The 15,171-nt window shown below is 36.1% G+C and overlaps 4 protein-coding genes across 7 annotated transcripts; 2 read left to right on the top strand and 2 right to left on the bottom strand.

The window, feature by feature from the left end:
• Positions 1 to 169: 169 nt before the first annotated feature.
• On the bottom strand, positions 170 to 3,734 carry LOC110852365 (sensory neuron membrane protein 2). The gene is made up of 7 exons (XM_022100457.2): positions 3,215 to 3,734; positions 2,935 to 3,095; positions 2,655 to 2,799; positions 2,349 to 2,555; positions 1,774 to 2,283; positions 1,510 to 1,635; positions 170 to 985 (listed from the first exon to the last, which is right to left on the bottom strand). Exons 1-7 carry the CDS (start codon positions 3,323 to 3,325, stop codon positions 809 to 811), a joined length of 1,437 nt encoding a protein of 478 aa, XP_021956149.1. The 5' UTR covers positions 3,326 to 3,734; the 3' UTR covers positions 170 to 808.
• Positions 3,735 to 6,965: 3,231 nt separating this feature from the next.
• On the top strand, positions 6,966 to 9,993 carry LOC110852277 (uncharacterized GMC-type oxidoreductase Mb1310). Its single transcript, XM_022100338.2, has 8 exons — positions 6,966 to 7,432; positions 7,868 to 8,060; positions 8,125 to 8,381; positions 8,470 to 8,640; positions 8,701 to 8,851; positions 8,916 to 9,224; positions 9,490 to 9,718; positions 9,780 to 9,993. The coding sequence occupies exons 1-8, from the start codon at positions 7,010 to 7,012 to the stop codon at positions 9,907 to 9,909; spliced, it is 1,863 nt and encodes a 620-aa protein (XP_021956030.1). The 5' UTR covers positions 6,966 to 7,009; the 3' UTR covers positions 9,910 to 9,993.
• Positions 9,994 to 10,361: 368 nt separating this feature from the next.
• On the top strand, positions 10,362 to 13,467 carry LOC110863322. 4 transcript variants are annotated; one of them, XM_035847893.1, is made up of 5 exons: positions 10,362 to 10,627; positions 10,738 to 11,656; positions 11,728 to 11,867; positions 11,948 to 12,004; positions 13,122 to 13,467. In XM_035847893.1, exons 1-5 carry the CDS (start codon positions 10,580 to 10,582, stop codon positions 13,161 to 13,163), a joined length of 1,206 nt encoding a protein of 401 aa, XP_035703786.1. In that variant the 5' UTR covers positions 10,362 to 10,579; the 3' UTR covers positions 13,164 to 13,467. The 4 variants fall into 4 exon arrangements, with proteins under 4 accessions (XP_035703786.1, XP_035703781.1, XP_021968289.2 ...); XM_035847888.1 differs by having other exon boundaries at positions 10,364 to 10,627; positions 11,948 to 12,163; XM_022112597.2 differs by having other exon boundaries at positions 10,364 to 10,627; positions 11,948 to 12,178.
• LOC110852185 (very low-density lipoprotein receptor) lies at positions 12,223 to 15,049 on the bottom strand. Its single transcript, XM_022100217.2, has 8 exons — positions 13,891 to 15,049; positions 13,678 to 13,797; positions 13,492 to 13,608; positions 13,317 to 13,424; positions 13,001 to 13,258; positions 12,887 to 12,938; positions 12,559 to 12,693; positions 12,223 to 12,498 (listed from the first exon to the last, which is right to left on the bottom strand). The coding sequence occupies exons 1-7, from the start codon at positions 13,987 to 13,989 to the stop codon at positions 12,560 to 12,562; spliced, it is 888 nt and encodes a 295-aa protein (XP_021955909.2). The 5' UTR covers positions 13,990 to 15,049; the 3' UTR covers positions 12,223 to 12,498; position 12,559.
• Positions 15,050 to 15,171: the final 122 nt, after the last annotated feature.

Here is a 15,171-nt window from a genome sequence, read left to right as displayed (position 1 = left end):
TATACATACATAATCAAGACTGACAACAAACTTGCAAAATATTTAGATAGCTCAGCACATAAATTAGTGTAAAGATGCAATGATGCTCGGAATTATGTATAATTATAAATCTAGCAGTCATTATATCTACCTACATATATATAAGTAAAATATTTAATACTCGATTATATTGCCATTAATCTAAGTATTTTATTAACTTCATAATTGATTTAATCTATCAACTATACTGAATTTGTACTGCGCAGTTGTATATAATCCTTGCCTTTAATTTTATAAAATTCTAATATTATATATTTACATACCTATGTAGAGTTTAACTTTTTACTGAAGTAGATACATATGTACATACATCCACACTTATTTATCAAACATGTTATATATACATATACATATATTATAATAAGTAAAAGTTGGAAGGGTTACATATATGTACTTACCTAGGTATTTATGTCAAGATACATGACTTAACAACTGCTTATCCCTAAATATATTTGAGTCCCCCTTATGTAAAATGTAAAATTACCAAAATATAAAAGATTGCATACTTATAAAATATATTGGAATTAGGCTCAATAAAAGTGCGCATTTTTCCCTCATCCATACACTTAACCTCATGTTCAAAATAATTGCACAATTCCAAAGCAATTTGAAATTAATGAGAGCTATAAAAAAGCAGTTTTAATTATGTAAAAGTAAAAACTCTTCGCAAGAAATGTATCTACGTAAATCACGTACATTTTAAGTAGGCATCATTATCACATCAATATCATCCTGCCAATAAACTCGATTTCCTCGTAAAATTATGTAGTTAGTAGTACTCTAGTTTCTTCTTGTCTCTCGTTCTCAGAATAAAAATCATCCCACCTGTTATTACGACCAGAATGCTGGCCACAAAGCTGCCCCATTTCACAATCTCTACCACTTTCAGGGGTATCGACATCTTCCACCTGATATCGTCATACGCCTTCTGAGGGTGTACAGCAACCTACACAAATCAGTGCAAAAAATTAGACCAGTTACATACATACATATAATTCCAAAATACTTATTGGCATGATTTTTCCGTGATTTTCTGCTCTCAAAATTTCGTGCCCCAAATCCAATTTGTTTGAAATTTATACCTTTCGAAATTCTAGTTTTTGATTTTACAAATTGGATTTAGAGTATAACATGCGTCTAGAGAAGACTTACATAGTACTTTTAGCCGGATCCGCAGTTGCATACATGAAAATTTAATGCATATGTATTTTTACCTTATGCGGCTATGGACCCGGCTTTATTTTCATTAAATACTTGGGAAATTATTCATTATAATATCCACTAATAACTTCCACATATAGATAATGAAATCTCCATATCAAAATTCACACGAACAATGGCAAAAGTTCCGACTTTCCAAGTGCATAATTAAATATTTTACACTTTTTTTGAACCTTTTCTGCTCGATTTCCTCAAAATATCTACCTACATAGAACTTGTACGTGTTATCAGTTTTAGAAAAATATTTACCTCGTCCACCCAAAAAAGTGGGAATACAGTATCCTTCACTTTCTTCAATTCTTTAATATCTTTGGATTTCGTCATCTCGATGTTTAACTGCAATCTTGCTCCTGCCTTCAGAACGATGCCAGTCGTCTGAAAAGCAACCGTGCAAAGAACAATGAAACCCGGAGAAAATGTTGAAATTACGTAATTCAGAGTTGATCAGATTCTTAATAATTTTCCATTGTAAATTTGAACCGAAATATGAAAATGTGTCAATCGGTTACTCACCGGCTCAATGATTGCATAAGTTTCATGCATTTCCGAATTTCCCTCGCTTAACCCGGTAATTTCCCTGTAGTACGGATCTCCCCCCAAAAAGTGGGGACTCGACATAAGCAATGGTGCCCCAAATTTACACGGAGCTAACGAAAGTGCACCTTTTTTCGGACATTTACTTCTATCCTCTTCCCCGCAAAAACATTTATTCTCTTCCGCCCCGGAATCAAGAAAAGAATCCGGAAATCCGAAACGATACCCGGGTATTCCCTCCATTTCATCGTCCCTTTTATAAACTAGTGCCACGGATCGGCAAATATCGGCATTAAATCCGTGAAGAACTGAATCTCGGGTGACAAACGGGGGGTAAAGTGATCCATCCGAACCGTTGATGGCGTTACAACTTTCACCTGGCCAGACGTCAACGGCTTTCTTTCCATCGAAGGTGATGATGGATCCAATTTTTGAGGTATCCTTTAATCCCGCGTTTACAACGAATGGACGGGAAAGGGTCGCATTAAGCTAACAAAAAATGAAAATTTTTAAAATTTTGCTAATGTACGAATTTTCCAAAAAATAAAACCTACGTGGTAAAAGTATGCGAACGTGCTGTTCGGCATGTACTCCACGCCCAAGAGATTTGAAACTGTTTCCACCAGATCCAAGTGGACCCCCTCGAACAAAGCTGTCTTCACCTTTCGCCTTACGAAGAGCGGCATGTCGTAGGATTCGATATACTCTTGCGCCATGGATCGCATAAGGCGAGACATTCCCTTCAATTCGTGTGCAATGGCCTGCCCAAATTTAAAAAAGTTTAAATTTTAACTTTCCGATCAATGACAATTTTGAATTGCCCATGTCAAGTACAATTCCAAAATTTTCTGAAAATTTACCACAATTGGGACGTTCAACATAGTGATGAAATCCTCATCCGATCCGGCCGATAGGTCAGGACGGAAGGTGAAATGAATAAATGACTGATACGTAAAAGTATCATTTTCCGGGTCCAAATTAACCGGAATGTTCATTCGTTTCTCTCTACATACAAAAGGAGACAGTTATTTAGTCAATTTAGTTCTTCCAAATATGTCTACACTTCAGTTGTGCCTAAATTCTGTGAGTTGATGAACACCTTAATCATACTTATGCATAAATCACAATTTCGTCACCTACTCGTACACGTACGGACCAATCTCATCCAGTTTGGGTAAGCTTTTCCCTGACGCAACATCCTCTGCATTTGTCACGTTGTAAATGTAAACGCTAAATAAGATTTTTGCCTTAATGTTGGTAAACTCCTCATAAACCTCGTTTCCCTCTTCGAATCGGATAATCTAAATGCATAGAGTAAATTAGTTATCATATAATAGGCATAAAATAAAAATTTTTAACCAAGAAAACACGTGCTAAAAATCAGTAAAGAATTACGCATACTAAATATTATGTGAGCTACCTGTGACAATTGCCATCGTATCGCTCCAGGAATTACGACCCAGAAAAGTGCGATCGTGGTTAACAAACATATTAGCCCAATCAATAATAGCCTCCCTGGTAACTGCTGCATTTCTTGGGACACTAATTATCGGTATTTAAACTTCTCTAATTTAGTAAATTATCGTACAATTTTTTCGACTGAGTAATATGAAAATATCTCAAAAAAATGATCTGATTTCCAAATTAAAAATATTTATAAAGACCAAATCCAGTCTCAAGGCTCCTAACCGTTCTCTCCGACGTCTTTCCAATTAATGGACAAATACATAAACTTGCAAAACCAGTCTGCACAAAATTATAATGTGCAATTATTTATTTTTCAAAGCAATATATGTACATGGATTATCCTGTTACGAAAACGCATCGCTTCCCCCTTATCCTTCACATTGAGGTATGATGTACAATTTCTTGAAAACTGATCCAAGGAGGCGTATGCAACACTTGATTAGTGGTTCCAGTCGGTTTTCGCATCAATGTCTGTCTTTCGTATGTACATCTGCACACATGTAATGCAATTAGATGTGAATGCACATACACTTGTACATATTAATGTATCAACAATACCTGGAACGAACAAATCAAGTCTTTCAACTATGTATGTAGATTCATGTGTACTTACCCCACGTCATTATTGGCTTTTAATATTATGAGAAATTCTGGAAATGTGATGAACTCGTATTGAAATTAAATAATTGGCTGCTGGGGGAATCCCGACAAGAAAAGGAGAACTATTAATCTGATTGCATGAGACGAGGAGATGCGTTGATAAATAATTAACAACTTCTTGGTATGACGAGCATCCGCATAGGTAAGTACATACATATTTATCTGACTGATGGTGACTGATGATGACTGATGACATCAAAAAGTCGCATGTACATGCAGCGTATTCATGTATCGAATTTGGTTAATGTATACAAGATAAGGTATTTTTTACGGTTTTGAGTTAGATAAATGCTTCAAAATTTGCGAATTTTTTAAGAACTTAATAATAATTGTAGTTCGGCATAATATGTACTGGTGGCGTACTTAGCCAGTGTGTTTGAGACAATTTTTAATGGAAGATATACTTCTACTAAGGAGGGGAGCTTGCGAGGTTGATAATAACAGATCTCGATGCCCTTCGAGTGTACTAAAACCCTGAAGTGGTTTGATTCCATGGCCACATTTGCGCCCGCCACACCCACTCAAAAATGCCCAAAAATGGCTTACACTCCAGCTTTCACTCACTCAAATCCACCCCAAAAATCCAATTTTACTCGAATTTTCAAATTTCTTGCACCATTACACTCCCAGATAATTGCTTTCTTCAATCCAATATCAAACTCAATTTTGCTGATGATTATTTCGCAGGCATAATTTGCGTTGTTGATTGCTACAACAATGCTCGTTCAGAATTTAAATTTTAAAAATACCAAAAATTTCGAAGATATGGAGTTTGATATTGGATTGAAGAAAGCAACTATCTGGGAGTGTAATGGTGCAAGAAATTTGAAAATCCGGGCAAAGCTGCGGGCAAAGCGGTTTAATTTGCCCTTGAACAAGAGCGCTCTGAACGACGGCGCTATACAAATCTCGATCCTCAACAGGTCTATTGTTCCAGTTTTTAAATTTCTATGGCCAACTATTAATTGATAAATTCTGTCCAGTAATTTCAACAACGGTGCTGGAAAGGAACAGAATTCTGAACAACATCAACGGATTCGAATAAGAATTCAAACACAAAAAATGGATCTGATGCATGTCGAGGATGTAGTGAAGCTGGCACATCCGATAACCAATTCAGTGGTCCTCTCTGGTAGTAGAGGGGATGATAAATACAGGGAGCTGCATAATCTACTGGAAGGTCAAATATGGGACGACGAGCGACTTATGGGACCAGAGTGCCACCTTTGTGGTGAAGATGTATATGATTATACCAACCCTATTACGTACAAAGACTCTATTATATATATTATGTTCCAAGATGATTTAATTGAAGATTTTTGTTGGAAGGACGGATTGCTTCAATGTGTTTATTGTTTTAATTATTTCCACAAAAACAGGTGCAATTTGTCTATGTCGGCCCAGTCGTTTTTTAACTGTTTTCTTTCTAAAATCTGGGCGTGTCCTAATTGTATTCCTGATTTTGAATGTAAACCAAAAACTGTTAAACCGAACAAATACCTTAAACTAGCAAGAAGGTTGATTCCTTTACGAAACCAGTATGATGAAATGTACTCTACAATTAAACTTTTTAGCAAAAAATATGACTTATTTATGAACACATTTGAAGATTATGGAATAGGTTAGATATGATTCCCTTCATAATTAATCGATTTTAAGGTTACAATTTGGATTCCTGTGTTGATTTTACATACAATTTTTATGGTTTGATATGGTGAATGGATAAGAAATGTATAGTAGATTTTGAATGTTTTAGTTAGTTACATATTTGTTTATATTTTATGTGTCACTTGTGGAAGAGCATGGTTTGTTACTGTGAACTTGGTAGACACTTGAATAAAGCTTAATCAATCAATCAATCAATCACATACCCAAAGGGCATCGAGATCTGTTATTATCAACCTCGCAAGCTCCCCTCCTAAGATGCAAAAATATTCTTACCACATTTAGGATTAGCATAATATTAGAGATCATATTTCAATTACAAATTTTGGGATTATTTTTGATTGAACAAATGTGTTCAATAAATACTATTTGCACATAAGTCTCCCAAAATCTCCCCAAACATTATACGACAAGATGACCAATCTACGTATGTACATACATATGCGCCCTGTGAAACATTAATTTTTTTCCTGAAAAATTCGTAGCTATAGGAAAGGGAATTTATGAGATATTATGATTAATAATATATTCATGCATATTTACGCCAAATTACTAATGGTTTTGATGCAACTTAAATTTACACTAAATATTAAACAGTTCAAAAATCAAGCAGTTAAGGTCAATTCCTGGGTTCAATAGGTCAACTATAATTATGTATGTGGTTTGGGGTTTTACGCTCTCCTGAAAGGTCACAAAAAGTCTTGGTATGTAGTGGTACCAACTGGTTTTCAACTTGAACTTGGCACTTTAGGGACCTACAGCGCCGATACGTATTAATACAAATTGTCAGGTCTTTTACAAAGCTGGAAAACCATGTGATTTTTTCGGAGATAGATGACACGTTTTTACTTTGCAAGATCATTTCGCAAACTAATGAGCCAATTAGTTGCGATGCGACAGAAGGAATTATCGTGAGTACGCCCAGAATTCGTATAGTCTATATGTACGTTATGCATGTACAAGTCATATTGCTAAATTGCACATCTTTAAGATCGGAATCTGGTTTAACACTTAAGAAGATATAAATTGAGTAATTCAATTAATACACTGTTGCAAAATTTGGTATAAGCATTATATGTATATATGCCTGTTTTTTACACGTACATACTTTTGTTTGCAAAGTACTAAAACACGTAAACTTGGGAGGTGGATGAAGTTTCACATTCCGGAGACAGATCTGATTGATGTAATAATTACAGATAATTATGCAAATGAAATCGATGGCTTTATTTTGATAAAAAGCAAATTTAAGAGTGATCTCTACCTATAATCTATCCGAGTGTGAATTTAATAATAATATTGGGAATCTCACATCTGACATTTGATACTTAAACTAAAACGTTCCTGTACCTGGAACAAGTTTCCTTTTTTTGCGGAGTGGGTTTTTCAGAAACATATTTTATTTTATTTATCATTCGTAACAATGCTGGCTGACTTTTTGGCCCGATTTTCCATTCCGTTCGCCATCGCGGTCATACATCTTACCGGAAATCCGAATCAAACTGTCCACCAGAATGATGGCATCGAGCAGATTAAGCTGTACGATGAAATATTAAAGATAGGTGACCACACGTTATCATCTGCGAACAAGGAGGGCGAGGGACCCACGGAATATTACGATTACATAATTGTCGGTGGAGGTGCGGCCGGCGCGGTCGTGGCGAATAGGTTGTCCGCCGATGGGAATTACACCGTGCTTTTGCTCGAGGGTGGGGGCGACCCAAATCAATTGATTCCAGTGAGTGAGAGTGAGATTCCAGTCGGGCAATTGTTGCTGTGGGATAGTGAAATGGTGATGAAATATGCGGGTGTGCCGCAGGAGAGGGCGTGCCTTCAAAATGGTGGGGTGAGTAAATAAGTGTTAATAAGAAGAATATTTGGCTGATTTTTGTTGCGAAAATGTATAATTTTTATTAAAAGGATACTAAGTATTTACATAAGTGTAGGAATTTCCATTATTTATTTAACTTATCAGTAATCTACATATCTTATCTTTGCATAATACGATTCTTATTTTAATTATACTAATTTATAATGCAGCAATATTTAACTGTGTTGTTTAATTTAGCATTTAATTAATTAATAATTTTGTCAATGTGACATTTCCTTAAAATGGTAGGGGTTGTTTTAATTACATAACTTGGAGAGTAAGTTAGTACTTTCTTCCTAATTATAATGCTTATGCGTTTTTTACATGGTTTACGCATCGTGCGTTTTGCAAAATTTGACAAATTCGTGCAAATTATGCTTCGTTGTTTGTAATAAATGTAACGTTTTTCAGGTTTGCAGATTTCCACGCGGACGTGCACTTGGAGGAAGTAGTTCTGTAAATGGGCTCCTGTACAATCGCTGCAATCCAAAAGATTACGATTACTGGGCTGAATTTACGAACGATACGAGATGGTCCTTCGCCAGTGTGGTGGACGCATTCAAAAGCTTAGAAAATTATCACGGCTTCTATGAAGATGATTCAAGTAAAATTAAATAAAAAATTGTAATCCTGAACCAAATTTTAATGTAACTAAATTTGTGTGTCAGGTCCAAATCATGGTATAGAGGGGGAAATGCATGTCGAAAAGATGGAATTTCTCCCTGGCGTGGACGAACTATTTGCAGCCCTGGAAGAAAAAGGTGTCCCGATTGGTGACCTAAATTCTGGCCTTTTTCCGTACGGTTTTTCGAAACTTGACTACAATATTAAGGACGGATTAAGATGGAGTACTTACCACGCCTTTATCAAGCCAATTGAAGCCAGGGAAAATTTCAAGATTTATAGATACGCGTGGGCAACAAAGGTCAGTGGAAGTACTAAACATTTAATTTTTTCTATAGTAATTAAGGAAATATTAAAATATATACATACATACGATTTTTAATCTGCAGATTCACTTCAACGAAACCAACCATGCAATCGGAGTGTCTTACGTGAGACATGGGCAAGAACGATACGTCGGTGCGAGGAAAGAGATCATTTTATCCGCTGGAGTTTTTGACACACCAAAACTCCTCATGCTCTCCGGTATCGGACCAAGACAACATTTAGAGGAACATTCAGTAAGAGGAATTTTCTATTTGCAAAAATTTTCCAAATTTTTCTAACAATTTATCGCACAGATTCCTGTAATCGTTGACTCTCCCGCGATTGGAAGTAATTTCCAAGATCATCCCGGCGTAGGGTCGTACCCTCTCGCAATTAATAAGTCGCTGGGATTAGTGGATTACTTAACACCGGAAAATGTTGCGGAATTTGTGACCACGGGGAAAGGTACTTAAAAAATACGACCCTTGAAATTTCTCAGGTTTTGATTAATTATATATTTCTGTTTCAGGACCACTCTTACTGTTCCCAACGGCAATTGGAACATCTAATTTTGCCCCACAAGTTGCCCATGGCTACATTACGAGCACCCACGCCGATTACAACGATAGGAACTGGCCAGATTTGCATGTTTATATCCACGAACAAATCCTCACCCTGGGAAATGGGGTGGAAGAGGAAGTATTATTTTTCGATGTTGAACTAGATCGCCATGAACAGGTGGGAACGGTACGATTGGCGAGTGGGAATTATTCAGATGATGTGCTAATCGATGGGAAATTCTTTGAAAATATTTACGACGTGGAGAGAATTATTGATGGTAAGTTAAATTTCAGTGTAGCATAAAATATCTTGGAATTTTCAAACGAATTAACAAATACGTGTAAAAATGGAAGGATAAGATAACGCAAATTTACAAACTTACCAATTTCATATCTCCAGCTGAAGATATTATTTTTTACATTGAAATTTCCATGATTTCTGAACTAAAAATTTTGAAAATGTACAACTTTTAGCTTGTAGTTTGTAGCTTTGGGTTTTGTCCTTAATAATAAATTTCAAGGATACATACATATTTTACACAGGTGTTGAATTCATGACGGATATTTTCCTAAATTCGTCCACATTCCAAGCTCTCGGAATTAAGTGGAGTGAAAATGTCCCTCTACTTCCGGCCTGTTCCGAGTACCCTTTTCCATCTCGGGAACATTGGCGTTGTTCCGTGCATCAGACCGGCGCGGAGTTCTATCATGGCACCTCAACCTGTCGGATGGGACCTAACATCACCGTGGCAGGAGTGGACTCCAAGTTGAGGTGAGAATTAGAGTAGTGCAAATTATTTGCAATTTTAGTGACCTTTCGCAACTTTTTCCAGAGTATTTGGCACTAGTGGACTTCGCGTTATTGACGCTTCGGTCATGGTCCGAACACCAAGTGGCAACACGAACATTCCATCCATGATGGTGGGTGAAATGGGTGCCAGGATTATTATAGAAGAACAATAACTTATGCAGACTTAAATACATTTACATACATATGTGTCAATAATACAGAAGCTGACGGTAAAAAATATATTTCGTAGGATAAGCGAAAATTTATGGAGTGCACTATAATTTTTTTTGCAGCATATGTATATTAATATAGTACTATATTATAAGTAGTATAACTACATAGGAAGGACACGTGTATATTCATATTTAGATTTCATAAATCCATGAAACGTGAGTGATGCAACAATTAAACGTTTACACATGTGTACATACGGTGTACATATCTGTAAATAAATATACACTATATACATATCTACGCTGTATGCATATTTGTTTCAGTGGTATTAAAGCATGTCAAATGCAAATATGTTGACATCGAATTCCTGTAGGAAATGCCCCACTCCCATTCCCCTCACTCTGTGTGTACGGCATGTAAAAGTTTTCTCTGTCGAGATTATGTAATCTCATAATAATGTGATACAAAAATCATATGCATGTAACACGTATGTATGTACATATGTACTGACGTATGTGTGTACTAATCCAAGTGATTCAGAATAACGATAACTGAGAACACTTTCAGCAGTTCACTCACCTGTCATTTACTTATTTGCTCGGATGGAAATAATTTCTGTTCAGCCAGTACATATGTACATGTATCTATAAAAATAGTTAGAAACTTGCAATGGAAAAATTGGAAATCTTGTCTGCTTCAGTAGTAGGAAACTCTCTCGTAAGTCCATATTTAAGTCGTAAGATTAAAGTAATCACTACCTTACATGTTAAATTAAATTGGCTTACAGTTGAGAGTTACATACATATAATCTCTTTGCATTTATGTAGATTCTACACAAAATTCTGCCTTACCTTCCCCTTCGAGACGTGAAAAATTTTCGATTAGTTTCCCCCTTCTGGGGACACGAGGGGCTCAAATACCTTTTAAAACTTTCATGCGTGGAATTTCCAACGTGGGACATAACAAGAATCACCAATTATACAGCCGCTGCCGACGCCGAGAAAATATTTGCTCATCCCAACTTGAGAATTTGGCATAACCGTGGACCTATCGAAAACTGGCAACCCGTTTTAAACCTCCTTCAGAAATATGCCGGAAATATTCGGTGGTTAAGTTTGAGAATTGAGATTCGGGATTTACAATGTCTAAACATTTTACCTCTGACTAAATACCTCGAGGTGTTGGAGATTCATTTTACTACGCTAACCATGTTACAATTAGAAGAAGTTGAAGAAAATGTAGGGATCATTCCAAAATTTGGATTTTTGAAAAATGTACTCCTTAGAGTCTTTCTAAAATCAAGCGAGGAATTAGGTCGACCACACTCTTTGTTCACCGTATTGAACAAATTCGAGATATTCAAAGCCATTCAAAAACTGGAAGTAGTGATCGATCCCAAAGTACCTGACTCGATTGGGTCCATTATTTTAGAAGAGGTCCTAAAATCAAGAAACTTAACAAACCTGAATCACATACGTCTACCAAATGTCAGACCTGGGATGCTTCAAAAAATACTAGGCCGGGAAAATATTTCTCTGAAGCGTTTCGAACTTGGTAACGTTCCCCAATCAGAGTTTGTCTCACTTTCTGAAATTTTAGGAAGGAACTCGGCAACTTTAGTCATTTTAGAAATTGGATTTCAAATACTCGATCTGAATGAACAATTTGCCGAGGAAATTCTCCACATTCCGAACCTTCCAGAATTAAGGCGATTACAATTTGGACCTGAGCCGTGTGGCGTGATTTGTAATTAATTTTAGACAGTCATTGATCATGGCTGACACTAAATATCGAATTAAAATTAAATTTTTTCACAGGTCATCCACGTGGATCCGATAGACGTCAGAGCAACTCAAAACGACGCCTCAATGAGAGAGGAGTCAATCGTCGTGTCCAGTTGCTAAGGTGTATTGATGGGTTTGATATTTTCAACAGAATCACATCAAATATAATTCAGGTAGAGTAGTTTAATAGTAAATATCACATGCTTAATATAAAATGGAGATTGCAGCAAAAGTTGCATATTTATTTATTTAGGGTGGTGGTACTGCTTTTCAAACCAAATTTCCAAAACTGACGCATCTCGAGTTAAAGGTTGGAGGATTCAAAGATCATGAATTTTTTTGTTCAGATGAATGGAAGCACGTAGTCCTTTCCCAGATTAAAGTATTATCTGTTGAGTTTCGAAACCTGGCAGTTACTAAAGATGCCTATAACCGAGTTGTGGATCGTCTACTTGAAATATTCCCAAACGTGAGGCATCCTTATGTACGGAGTCCAAATATGAAAGAATAGTTCACTTATTGCATAACTTAACGTATAAATCTTGAGGGGCACTAAGCACCTTTAATTCATCTGAATGAACATAAAACATTTACATATTGTTCAACGAGTTAATTTTTTATGATGAATCAATCTCTAAACTGTTATTAAATGGAACGAAGAGCTCGTAAATTTGAATAGGCTTACGTAAGCAGGTGCAGAGATGTACATATGTAAATATGTATTCCTTGATTTTCATTTAAATATTCTCATTTTATAATTACAAATCCATATTTAGATACCCATGCCTCATGGGTAGTTTTAAACTGCGAATATAAATACATATGTAACTACTGATACGGTTAAATGTGTTACTAAAGTTACACCTCATCGCAACAAGCATATTCTCCCATCGGTCAAAGGTTTCTCTTCCACCATGACATCGTTAGTGATCAGAAAATCCCAATAAATTTTAAGCTCTGTACAATTTTTTTCATCCGACCCATCACCGCAGTCCAGCCCTAAACGTATTGCTTACATATTAGCAAGAACTTAAATTTTCAAATTTGCATCCTTGTTTACGATGCATATCTCGTTAAGATGCATTAAATATGTTATATCCCACTTTTTTGCGGGATATAGCCAAATACCAAATAGTGGGATGGCACATATTGCACCTTCTACAACGATTTGTAATTATGCTTTATCACGTACTCCCATTGCACCTTCCATTACACCAAATGCAGGCTCCATTAGCACACTCGAACTAAAATAACAAAATCAATGTCAACTTGAAACATGACCCAGTTGTCATTACCATACTTTTACCTGGTAACCCTCATATTGTCCTTGATTGCATGGACAGCTAATTTCATCACTACCGTCACTGCAATCATGAATAATGTCACATTTGTGGTATGATTGATAACAAGTGTTTCCTTTATCACAGGAAAATTGGTCGGGACGACAGCCACCATTAATTTTACAGTAATCTTCAGCTTCGTCACTTCCATCACTGCAATCCTTCCGGCCATCGCAGACGCCACGGACGGCGATACAATTCCCCCCACCACATTGGAAAGTAGACTATGAAAAATGAAGATTACGCTATTTTTTGTCTTTTTTGAGACGAATTTTTTAGGACCTTGTCATTTTTGCAGGGACAATTTAATTCGTCGCTTCGATCAAGACAATCAAACTCCCCATCGCAAAGGAAGTCGTTCTTAATACAAGCACCGTTCCCACATTTAAACTGGAGTTGAGAAAAAATAAATAAATAAATCAGAAATTACAAATCTTTCTGGTTTTTATATACTTACCTGATTTGATTTGCATACAAAATCAGCACAATTTTTCTCATCCGATCCATCTCTGCAATGGTCAAAGGCGTCACAAAGAGTGTCATTGTTGACACAAATTTTGTTATCGCAGGCAAACTGGAATATTTATAAATTTGGGATAATACAAAAATGCTTTTAATATTTGTAATAACTTAATGAACTTGCCTGATCTTGTCGACATCCGGTCATGTAATTGCATTCTGCCTCGTCCGATGAATCGCCACAATCATTTGTCTTATCGCAAATTTGAGTGATGGGAATGCATTTTCCGTTTTTGCAAGGAAACTGAGTGCAAAATTTGGCAAAAATTCTAATTATGTAATTTGTACTCTAAAAATAAATACAAGTTATTTATGACCAATACAAATTATCTTTAACCTCGTGAAGAAGATGACATTTTGTTACCGGTTGACGTACAGTTTGACTCGAGGAGTAATAAAAAATTAGTGATAGAGGAATCACAAAAAATTGATTCATTATGTGGTCACATCGAACTTTACGATAGAAATGAAATTCAGGATGTCAGTTGCCACTGGCAGCTTTCCAGACAATTTAAAAGAGTCTTAACCAGGCCAAGATTACTGTTCTACTTTGTTCTGTCTGATTATGCGTTGCATTGATACATTTCATGTATCAATAGCCATCAGGCACTGGAGAAACAGCGTAACCATGCACGGAAGCACACTTGACCTGTTTTTATTCCCATGGATATATAAGAGTCAATATTTCTTTCTTAAGGAAATGCATCGTAAATATTCATGTGGCTTATCCTTAAATAGATTTTCGTGTGTAGTTTTAACCCTAAATCTCCGCTAAATTTAAGTTTTGATAATAGTTTGAAAGGTGAAAACAGGACTTTTGTGTTGCAATGCCTTTGAGTGGGTGTGGCGGGCGTAAATGGAGCTATGGACTAAAACCTGTTGGGAATTTTAGTACATACATTTGTCAGTTACTTACTACAACATAGCATATCCAAAAGGCACCTAGCAAGATCTTCTACGTAACAACCTCCTCTCCTCAAGATCATGAAAACTTCAGTATGCACATATATACATACATATTCATGCATGAAAATGGAACTGTGGTGTAATTTTAACTTTGCAAAATTCACAAATTATTAGGAAATTAGTACTCAATAATAGCTTATTACATGGAACTTGGACCTTACTGTACTATACTTAGGATTAGCACCATTAAAATAATAATTATGCTGATGGCTGAAATGAAGAAATGATTTTTATGTAAGAATCTTCGTTTCGTACAGACATAGACATTTGTAGGTATGCCATTATATTTATGAATCTCAATTCAAGAGATTAGTTCAAATGAATATCCAGCTATATAAAGAGTAATTCCATGGTTGCTGTATGTGATGTTACTATCTGTGTAATTTGTAGTAATGTGCAATATCCGCTGTAATCTTATCTGCGCCATGAATAAGGGGCCGTTCATAAATTACGTAACGCAAAAATCACAATTTTCTAGGCCCTTCCCCTCCTACATCCCCCTTTTAACGTATTTCACATAGCCACGTTATCATCAGACCACTACTTCCTCCTCTCGCGTTACATAATTTATGAATGACCCCTCACCTCACGAGTAATAAATACTTTCTGATAAGGTTTAACCGACAATATTACATATGTACCACTCCACAAC

This window comes from Folsomia candida, unplaced genomic scaffold (assembly GCF_002217175.1).
Source record: "Folsomia candida strain VU population unplaced genomic scaffold, ASM221717v1 Fcan01_Sc001, whole genome shotgun sequence".
Classification (NCBI taxonomy): Eukaryota; Metazoa; Arthropoda; class Collembola; order Entomobryomorpha; family Isotomidae; genus Folsomia; species Folsomia candida.
Note: the sequence above shows the minus strand (reverse complement) of the source record. Positions and strands in the feature narration are given on the sequence as shown.

Coding starts and splice junctions, on each gene's coding strand:
- LOC110852365 (XM_022100457.2), bottom strand. CDS start 3,325: ATGCAGCAGTTACCAGGGAGGCTATTATTGATTGGGCTAATATGTTTG. Junction 2,556..2,654: donor TGTTGAACGTCCCAATTGTG/GTAAATTTTCAG, acceptor AAATTTGGGCAG/GCCATTGCACACGAATTGAA. Junction 2,284..2,348: donor CGTTCGCATACTTTTACCAC/GTAGGTTTTATT, acceptor ATTTTTTGTTAG/CTTAATGCGACCCTTTCCCG.
- LOC110852277 (XM_022100338.2), top strand. CDS start 7,010: ATGCTGGCTGACTTTTTGGCCCGATTTTCCATTCCGTTCGCCATCGCG. Junction 7,433..7,867: donor CGTGCCTTCAAAATGGTGGG/GTGAGTAAATAA, acceptor AACGTTTTTCAG/GTTTGCAGATTTCCACGCGG. Junction 8,061..8,124: donor CTTCTATGAAGATGATTCAA/GTAAAATTAAAT, acceptor TTTGTGTGTCAG/GTCCAAATCATGGTATAGAG.
- LOC110863322 (XM_022112597.2), top strand. CDS start 10,580: ATGGAAAAATTGGAAATCTTGTCTGCTTCAGTAGTAGGAAACTCTCTC. Junction 11,657..11,727: donor TGAGCCGTGTGGCGTGATTT/GTAATTAATTTT, acceptor ATTTTTTCACAG/GTCATCCACGTGGATCCGAT. Junction 11,868..11,947: donor TCACATCAAATATAATTCAG/GTAGAGTAGTTT, acceptor TTATTTATTTAG/GGTGGTGGTACTGCTTTTCA.
- LOC110852185 (XM_022100217.2), bottom strand. CDS start 13,989: ATGAATCAATTTTTTGTGATTCCTCTATCACTAATTTTTTATTACTCC. Junction 13,798..13,890: donor AATGTCATCTTCTTCACGAG/GTTAAAGATAAT, acceptor TTTTGCACTCAG/TTTCCTTGCAAAAACGGAAA. Junction 13,609..13,677: donor CCGGATGTCGACAAGATCAG/GCAAGTTCATTA, acceptor TAAATATTCCAG/TTTGCCTGCGATAACAAAAT.